The sequence below is a fragment of the Drosophila miranda genome, unplaced genomic scaffold (genome assembly GCF_003369915.1).
Source record: "Drosophila miranda strain MSH22 unplaced genomic scaffold, D.miranda_PacBio2.1 Contig_AX4_pilon, whole genome shotgun sequence".
NCBI lineage: Eukaryota > Metazoa > Arthropoda > Insecta > Diptera > Drosophilidae > Drosophila > Drosophila miranda.
In genome coordinates, this window is record NW_022881684.1 from 62713 (window position 1) to 73218 (window position 10506).

Consider the following 10506-nt stretch of genomic DNA (forward strand, 5'->3'; position numbering starts at 1 on the left):
CAATTTTTGTTACCCTTCACTTTAAAAAACGAAAAGAAATGCTATAAATAATACTGTAAAGATGGAAATTTATTCAGAGTAGAAATAACCACCATGACGAAATCTTATCAACAATATTATTTAAATCAGTGTGGAGGAGGGTTGAATCATATAGGAAGTCTTTATGTTTCACCCAGAGTTATCCAACAAGGTAGAGGAATTGGGAATTTTTTTAGTGGTCTTTTTAATTACATAAAACCACTATTCCTTTCGGGGATAAACGCTATTAAAAACCAAGCTTCTGAGACTGGAAAGGCAGTAATAAATGAGTTTGGTCGAAAACCTTTAAGAACTATTATCCAAGATCAAAGTAAAATTGCTTTGCAAAACCTGTCAAATAAAGCCATTAATAAGTTAACCCGATTCCAGAATGGGGCAGGTAAAAAGAATAAAAAGAGAAGGTCTAGGAAAAAACTATCTCATTTATCATCTAAAGAAGGAAGCAAACATACGCAGTCGAGACCCCAAAAAAAAAAAATCAACAAAGAAATTAACTATAAGAGACATTTTTTCTAAATCAAAATGACCACCCATATTGAATGTATGAAAAGCGAATTGGATCTCTTTGAGCCACATCCTACACAAAGCTCTATTCTGAGAACAGAAGAAGTTTCATATAACCCCATAGCTTCGTTGGACAGTGCTTCTTCAATTGAATTCGTTTGCTTAGGAAATGGGGAAACATATCGAGACCTGTCAAGTGTTTACTTAAGACTTGTTGTGCAACTAAGAAAAAGTGATAATACCAACATTGAAGGAAACGATGTTGGAGTAGTGAATAATATTTTGCATTCAATGTTTAGAAGTTCGTCCGTATATTTAAATAATATTTTGGTTTCTCAGAGTGATAATAACTATCATTATAGATCGTATTTGCAAACGATTTTAAACTATGGTAGTGATGCCAGTGAAAGTCACTTAGCCACTCAAGGTTATTATCCTAATTATGGTAAATTAATATCTGGTAGATACGTTAACACCGATGGATCCATTATGCTCAAAAATATTTTTCAAAACAGTAATAAGGTTGAACTATTCGGAAAAGTTCATGGAGATATATTTAATCAACCAAAACTGCTTATAAATAATGTAGATTTGAGGATTACTTTTAACATTTTAATTCTTGCTGATGTATTTGAGAATTTTAGGAGTCTTTGTTCCCGAGTGTACAGGTTAGACCCCATTAATTATGTTACTGCTCCTTCAGTTTCATGGGATGCAATGTTAAAATACACAAGGGTAGAATTAGAACTTGTTAGTGATCCTGACATTTATAATTTTTTAAAAACTGCTGTTCGTGGAGGGTTGACCCAATGTACTCAACGGATGGCAACAGCAAATAACAAATATTTAAATAATAAATTTAAGCCTACCGAACCCATAAATTTCCTTTCATATATTGACGCCAACAACTTATATGGATGGGCTATGAGTCAACCCCTTCCATTTTCTAATTTTAAATTTCTAAGTAACGATGAAATTTCATCTTTCAACGTTCTTAGCATATCGGCATCTAGTGATGTTGGATATATTTTAGAAGTAGATATGCGATATCCTGATGATATTCATAATAAGCATAATAGTTTACCTTTTTGCCCCGAAAATAAGATTCCACCAGGAGGAACGCAGACAAAACTAATAGCTGACTTAAGTGATAAAAAGAACTATATAATCCATTTGAAGCAGCTACAGTTATGTATAGAGCAAGGTATGATTTTAGAAAAAATATCTAGAGTTTTATCATTTAATCAGTCCTGTTGGCTGAAACCTTATATTGACCTCAATACATCTCTTAGAAAATTAGCTAGCAATGACTTTGAGATAAACTTTTACAAATTAATGGTTAATGCCGTTTACGGTAAAACAATGGAGAATGTAGAAAAACGTCGTGAGGTTGCATTAGTTAAGCATTATGATTCCAGACAAAACTCAGCAGGGTTTAGACAACGCATAGCAAGACATAATTTCCACAGTGTTGAAATCTTTGGAGATAATTTGGCTGCCATTGAATCAACTAAGTCCCGAATTTTTTATGATAAGCCCATATACATTGGAGTTAGTGTACTAGAACTTTCAAAATGGTTAATGTATGACTATTTCTATAATTTTCATTCTGTAAAATGTCCATCATCAAAAATACTCTATATGGATACAGATTCATTTATTCTATCATCAGAAGAAGATTTTTATGATTTAATTAAATTCAATCCTAATCGCTTTGATACAACCAATTACCTAGCCTCAAACAGATTCGGTATCAATCTCGCTAATAACAAAGAGCTTGGATTAATGAAAGACGAAAATGCAGGAAAAATAATGACGTCGTTTGCAGGATTAAAAGCGAAAGCATACTCATATTTAATTGCTAAAGATGATAACACTGACTATAACGTAAAAAAGGTTAAAGGCGTAAAAAAGTCAGTAGTGAAACGATTAACTCATACTCATTATATTGAATGCATTAAACATAAAAAAACTTATTATGGACAACAGAGAGTTATTAGAAGTAGAGGTCATAAAATTTATACTGAAATTGTATATAAGATAAGTCTAAATTATAAGGATGACAAAAGATTTATATTACCTGATAATATTTCAACATTAGCTCATAATCACTATGAAATTAAAAATATTTTAGGTGCTAGTAATAATACACAAAATATGGTATAAGTAAATTTAACATTATATTATTATTATTTTTTAATTTGTGTATAATTAAAACTATATTTCAATGTAAAAAATACACAAAAATAAATTAAATCTGATAAATATTTTGCGTGCTTAATTATTTTAATATACTCTTTTTATCTAGCCATGAATTGTGTGTTTCATCGAAACCTAACCATTTAACAAAAACTTGTTCTTTTTTCCTTCTGAGTATTTTTTCCACTAAGAAAGCATTTTCATCTTTAACTTTTTGGAGTTCTTGATCATAAAATGAGCCTTTGATCATTTCCCCCTTATAGTCCTCCAGTTCATATGTTACAGGATTAGTAGACTTTACTTTTAAAATTTTAAAAACTTCGGTTGTCCAGTTTGGATCATAGCCCATTGTAAAAATACCTTTATATTTACTTATTCTAACAGGATCACCAATGGAAAACTTGTGTTTAGGAAATACCTTACAAATATTATAAGCTGTTTTCAAAATAAACTCTTCATTTTGTTTGTTTACATCTATAGGCCTCATTTTTATAGTACGGTGATATGAATTATTATAATCTTTTAGTAAGTCATGCAAGGTATAAATCCACGTATGATTACCCTGCATACTAAAGATTTTCCACATACGATTTTTTAATGTTCTATTAAAACGTTCACAAATAGATGCCTTAAGGTGTGTATATGTGTGGTAATGGTTAATGTTATTCTTGTTCATTAACTCTCCGAAGGCTACATTAAAAAACTCCTTTCCTTGATCAGACTGAATATTTTTAGGTTTATGTTTAGATATTTTTAATATTTTGTTCAATGCTGATAAAACATCTAAAGCTGTTTTAGACTTAACGGGAACTGCATATGCATACTTCGAGAACGTGTCAATTACTGTCAGCAAGTACCTATATCCTTTGTTTTCCTTATAAAAGGGTATCATTTCAACTAAATCGATTTGCCACGTGTCATTAATTCCCTTTTGTACGAATTTACAACGAATGAAATTTCTTCTAGCAGGCTTATGTATTTCATTAACAACTTGTTGCTTACTCATTTTTAATATAATTTTTATTTTCTATTGTTATGTTGGGATGATTGCTTATTTAAAAGTGTTTGCTTATACTCAAGAACATCGCGTTTTATTTGATTACACATTTTTTTGGAAATTTCAAAGCATAAACGGGTTAAATCTATTTGCACATTTCTATCATAAGTACCGTCTAAATCAGCTAGTTGAACATCAAATTTTTGTAAGGCTGCACACTTAGGAATAATATTATTATAGTAGAGGTATATAATTTGTTGCTTAAGTATCGTATTCCAACATAAAAATGTGGTAAAAAAAATGCCTAATCTTAAAAACGATCTCCAGGACTCACTATCAAATTCAATTTTATTTCCAAACTGATTTATTATAAACACATACTGCTTATCTGATTTTCGAAATCTAAAATTACACTTAATTGTGGACAATAATGGATGGTCTATAATTGTATCAGGCATCAAAAAATCATACTGATCAAGTTTCAATTGGATATACTCCTTGTATGTAACCAATTGCATCCATTCATCTTTATCTAAACCGACGAAATTGTTTTTGCTTTGCTGCATCCATATCATTGGAGTGAATTTTCTTGTAGTTGAAAAACCGCATTTAAGTTTTAAATTATGTACTACATAATATTCGAGACCGAAAATGACTTCGTGATCCTGCTTCTTTCTAGTGGACCTAATTCTTTTTGATTGAAGCGTGTCCATTTGGGTTGAATGCTTTTGTTAAACTAAGAACTCTTACTAAATTGGGCTGTATATAAAGGAGATAGGAATCAACGACTCATTCAGTTTATTACAAAATCTCAACCCAACATGAACACAATCGACAGGAATTCAAGCGTTATAGTTGATTTTCAATATCTCTTTGGAAATAATAAACAACTTTTTATTAAGGAATTGGCGTTTATGCAAACCGGAACAGTAACACCAAACTTCTTTCATTTCAAACCACCATATCATCTGAATGAATTGGATAATGAAATGATTAAACAACAAAATATTAATCGTCAAACCATAAATGGATTGGAATGGTCAGATGGTGAAATATCATATTTAAGTTTAGGTGAAATACTTTCACCACTAAATAGATTTAGCACCGTTATTGTACGTGGTGAAATTAAAAAAAAGTTTTTATCTAAGTATTTAACAAATAATATTATTGATATCGATATAAGAAAAAGTCTCACATTTTATCCAAATTTTTTTACAAACTGTAGAATCCACAAAAAAATTCCTCTGAGATGTGCTCTAAATAATTTATTTAAGCTATTTGTTATCTTGGAAAATTCTAACTACGCTATCTACTGTAATAGTGACTCATATGTTTAGATTTTCAGTTTATATTCAGCACTTGTAGTAACTAGTTGTTTAAAATGGATTCATTTAAGCGTTTGTTTGAAAAGGATCCTCACAAAAGCGGATACACACAAGTTGTTTATTGTAATTATTGCGGATCTGATACTCACTTAGAAAAAAACTGCCCCAAAAAGCGCGATCAGGAGACGCGTAATTAGAATATCTTAGATGTTAGAAAACATTTATAAAATATTAATAAATAAAACATAACCCAAAAATGTTTAAGCAATTTATACATCCTTTTACAATGCTTATTTGCGGACCTTCAGGATCTGGTAAGACAACGTTTTTAGAAAATTTAATAAACAAAAGGAATGATTTGCTGAGCATTTCAATTAATCGAATAATTTGGTGTTATGGAGAGGAGCATGCTAAGCCAAATTTTAATACCATCGAATACTATAAAGGAGTTCCCGAAACAATTGAAAATGAAAATCATGAGCCTATTCTTTTAATACTAGATGACTTAATGATGGGTGCATTTAATAAAAATGTCTGTGAGCTATTTACAAAAGGATCACACCACAGGAATTTATCCGTAATAGTGGTTACACAAAATATACTTCATAAATCATCACATACTCGAGATATTTCACTAAACACAAAATACATCGTTGCGTTCAAAAATCCTAGAGATAAGCTACAATTTCAATGCTTAGCAAGACAAATTTATCCTGAAAATTCTCAGGAGCTCTTCAGAATATATAAGGAGGTGACAGATGAACCACATGGTTATTTACTTATTGATCTTACTCAGGGAATAAATGATCTCCTTAGATTTCGTACACATATTTTTAATTCTGAGTATACGGTTTGCTTTTCAGATGAAAATGGTTTACAAAAAGAATCTAAATCGACTGAAAGCGAACAAACATTTATTGTATGTGCTCAAAAGGGCAAATAATAAACTTCGAAATGCAATTATAAGTAATTGTGACATTGAGTTTGTAAAAGCATTAGTGGAGATAGTGTTGAATACTCTACGAGGAAATCATAAGATATCAAAAAAGCAACTATATGCTCTAAAAAAGTATAAAAATGCATTACGTCTTATTTCATGTCCAAAACGGTCAATAAATTCTAAGAGAAAAGTTCTCATCCAAAAAGGAGGATTTTTACCTGTTTTAATAAGTTCATTGCTTTCGGGGATTTTTGGAAAAATATTGAACAATGCTTAAAAATAAGCATCAATTAACCAAAGTTATTTTAATTCATCCGAATGCATATCAAAAATTGGTAAATAATGCCCAGAAAAACGATTTTATAAATATAACGTTTTTGCCTATTTTAAATGATAAAAAAACTAGTGACTTTAATAAATGGATTAAAATACGTCAAGAATTGTGTTACTATCAAAATAAAAAAAGAAATAAGACAATGGATATACGAACTACGCAGAACAAACGACTTTCACCACCTCAAAGCATTGGAATACAAACACAAGACGAGTCAGTTTGGTTAGATGTAAAACCTAACACTTCCATTCTTAACAATACAAATAATGAGTCCGCAAAAAAAGAACTCTCTATCACAAATGAGTTCTCTGATTTACCTAACGACATCGATGATGAAGATTTTCTGACCGAAAAATCTTTCAACTCAAAACCTAATAAGCGTAAAGTTGAGGATACTTCATTTTTAGACACTCAAGCATCAAAAAAATCAGCATTGACTAAAGTGAAGCTTACTGATAAACAGCGAAAGCTAAGAGTAAAACTTAAGAGGTATAAAAGTGAACCAAATCCATTTCAAGACTTGAAATACGTAAGTGGACGAGAAAAGTTGATGAGGGCTGTTAGAAACAGTAAGGCCGTGCAAATTGGAAAAAACAAAATTAATTGGTTTTCCTATAATTAATAAACTGCAAAGAACGTAGAACTAAAAATGGTAAATGTAACAGAGTTTTTCGTGACAGTACTTAGTAATGATTCGTTAAATGTATATCATGATAACGTTAAGTGTGCATTTACAAACATTGTAAATATTCCTGAAAACATGAACGATGACTGGGAAGTAGGAATTACAGACTTATATCTAAATAAATGTATAAAAAGCAGGCCTGAGAATACCTCAATCGCATCTGAAGAAACAACAGAATTCGTTATTAGCTTAGTAAATGGAGAAACATTTCGATATGAAAATGAGTCAATAGAGTCTGAACAGTTTCAAAATGGGTTGATTTTTGTTTACACTGACATTATCAAACCAAGATGTGTTGGAAATAAAAAACCTCGATGTCTTCGAGTATTACATTATAATGGAAAAGAGCAACTTATACAATTCAACAATATTGAATATTATCCCATTGAAATATGGTCTCCAAAAGAAATTTCGATCTTAATTACCGATTCCAAAGGGTATAAAGTACCATTTGAATCTTCAGCAATTCCAATTTTTGTTACCCTTCACTTTAAAAAACGAAAAGAAATGCTATAAATAATACTGTAAAGATGGAAATTTATTCAGAGTAGAAATAACCACCATGACGAAATCTTATCAACAATATTATTTAAATCAGTGTGGAGGAGGGTTGAATCATATAGGAAGTCTTTATGTTTCACCCAGAGTTATCCAACAAGGTAGAGGAATTGGGAATTTTTTTAGTGGTCTTTTTAATTACATAAAACCACTATTCCTTTCGGGGATAAACGCTATTAAAAACCAAGCTTCTGAGACTGGAAAGGCAGTAATAAATGAGTTTGGTCGAAAACCTTTAAGAACTATTATCCAAGATCAAAGTAAAATTGCTTTGCAAAACCTGTCAAATAAAGCCATTAATAAGTTAACCCGATTCCAGAATGGGGCAGGTAAAAAGAATAAAAAGAGAAGGTCTAGGAAAAAACTATCTCATTTATCATCTAAAGAAGGAAGCAAACATACGCAGTCGAGACCCCAAAAAAAAAAAATCAACAAAGAAATTAACTATAAGAGACATTTTTTCTAAATCAAAATGACCACCCATATTGAATGTATGAAAAGCGAATTGGATCTCTTTGAGCCACATCCTACACAAAGCTCTATTCTGAGAACAGAAGAAGTTTCATATAACCCCATAGCTTCGTTGGACAGTGCTTCTTCAATTGAATTCGTTTGCTTAGGAAATGGGGAAACATATCGAGACCTGTCAAGTGTTTACTTAAGACTTGTTGTGCAACTAAGAAAAAGTGATAATACCAACATTGAAGGAAACGATGTTGGAGTAGTGAATAATATTTTGCATTCAATGTTTAGAAGTTCGTCCGTATATTTAAATAATATTTTGGTTTCTCAGAGTGATAATAACTATCATTATAGATCGTATTTGCAAACGATTTTAAACTATGGTAGTGATGCCAGTGAAAGTCACTTAGCCACTCAAGGTTATTATCCTAATTATGGTAAATTAATATCTGGTAGATACGTTAACACCGATGGATCCATTATGCTCAAAAATATTTTTCAAAACAGTAATAAGGTTGAACTATTCGGAAAAGTTCATGGAGATATATTTAATCAACCAAAACTGCTTATAAATAATGTAGATTTGAGGATTACTTTTAACATTGAAAAAACAGCATTTTATTTAATGGAATCTGAAACTGAATCAAATCTTAAAATATTGGAGGCCCAACTATTCATGAACCACATAACTATTAATCCGAGCATTTTATTGGCTCATCATCATGTTTTACAAACTAAAAATGCCATTTATCCATACAGCAAAGTTCAAGTAAAATCATTTACAATATATCCAGGAAATAATACATTATCAATTGACAATGCAGTTATTGGACAGCTTCCCAATTTTTTGGCTTTTTGCATGGTAAAAAACAAATCATATTCTGGAAATCGGGCATTAAACCCCTTCCATTTTGATCATTTTAAAATTCAACGCTTTAATCTATTGGTTAATGGAGTACAAGTACCATCGCAGGCACTTGAGTTTGATTTCTCGAACTCTGAAAATGCTCAAAGCTCTAGAGGATAAAATATGCTATTCAGATCAAGTGGAATAAAACATTATGATCGAGGTTTACAAATTACAAAGGAAATGTTTGATAAAAATAGTTTTATATTAGCATTTGACCTAACTGCAGACCATCACAATTCAACTGTATGCTCAAATTTAATATCACAAGGAGCCATCCGAATTGAAGGACGATTTTCGGAGCCTCTTACAGAAGCAGTTACTTGTCTGGTATACTGTGAATATGACTCAATGATTGATATTGATAAACATAGAAATATTCGTGTTCTATTGTAAAAATGAATACATTGCAAATCGATAAGTTGCTTTCCAAGCATTCAAAAACAAAAACAATTTTTAAAGGAGTTTATCCCTCTGATCAGCTGCCTCAAGTAATTTCGAAATATCCTGCTTTAATAATAGCAAACACAGATTCTTCAAGCCATTCAGGAACTCATTGGGTTGCTTTTTACTTTGAAAACAAATATTCAGCAGAATTTTTTGATTCATATGGTCAATATCCCCAAAATAAAGAATTTTTAAAAATATTAAGGAAAAATTCCACAAAGTTTACATTTAATAAACAACCACTGCAAGGTTATTTTTCAAATACATGCGGTCATTACTGTATCCTATATGGAATATTTAAAAGCAGCAAAAAAACATTAAATTGTTTTTTAAAACAATTTAAGAAAAATGATTTTTACTATAATGATAAGTTAATAATACAAATGTTTAAGAAAATTCGTTTAAAATAAAACACAATATTATTTTAGAGACATTTAAGATGTTTATTGATTTTTTGAGCTGGGATACAATCTTTTATTTAAGTTATAGTACTTTAACATTAGGTCTATAGCTTCTGCTTTCTTATTTGGTAGGGTATGACACAGGCATGTGTCAGGTCCGTCCGTTGCATCGTCATCACTCCAGGAGCATAGCTTATAATGAAAGCCAAACTTGGAGTACTGAAGCTCCTTTTCCTCCAGATCCTCCAAAATGCTCATCAAATTTTCAAGAATTTGTACGTGCTCCTCGAAGATCATCTCCTCGAATTGCACTAAAAAAAGTTGTATTTGTTTGGCATGCATCTTGGCCGTCAGCCATCGGGTGCTACAGGGGGACAAACGGATGACGGGTCGGCTCGCACAACTGTGAACTCGGAACTGAGGCGCAGCCGCTCCGGTTAGTAATACCCGGCGCGGTCTGCGTCTCACACCCCCCCTAGGACACAGAGGGTTGCGAGCGAACCGTCACCCGCCGTAACTGTGCACACCGGTGGAAGTGCGACTATACTCTCCCCGTGAGGGCGGCTGGAAACAGGTCCTAGCACGGTCATGTCTCTGCTAGGATGCTGGCGAATGATAGTCGGGCGGAGAGAAGAAAACTCTCAGTGAAATTACCCCAATCCAAGGTGACACTGTTATATGCCGAGGGATGCATGGCCGGGGGGGTGC

General features: G+C 31.8%; 1 protein-coding gene across 1 annotated transcript; it reads left to right on the plus strand.

The window, feature by feature from the left end:
• The first annotated feature begins 362 nt into the window (after positions 1 to 362).
• LOC117195315 (uncharacterized protein F54H12.2-like) lies at positions 363 to 9726 on the plus strand. Its single transcript, XM_033399905.1, has 2 exons — positions 363 to 1152; positions 8645 to 9726. The coding sequence occupies exons 1-2, from the start codon at positions 562 to 564 to the stop codon at positions 9068 to 9070; spliced, it is 1017 nt and encodes a 338-aa protein (XP_033255796.1). The 5' UTR covers positions 363 to 561; the 3' UTR covers positions 9071 to 9726.
• Positions 9727 to 10506: the final 780 nt, after the last annotated feature.

What these genes read in the sequence shown, in the direction of transcription:
- LOC117195315 (XM_033399905.1), top strand. Translation starts at nt 562, where the DNA reads ATGACCACCCATATTGAATGTATGAAAAGCGAATTGGATCTCTTTGAG. An exon ending in ATTTGAGGATTACTTTTAAC is followed by an intron (nt 1,153 to 8,644) that starts ATTTTAATTCTT and finishes ATTACTTTTAAC; the next exon opens with ATTGAAAAAACAGCATTTTA.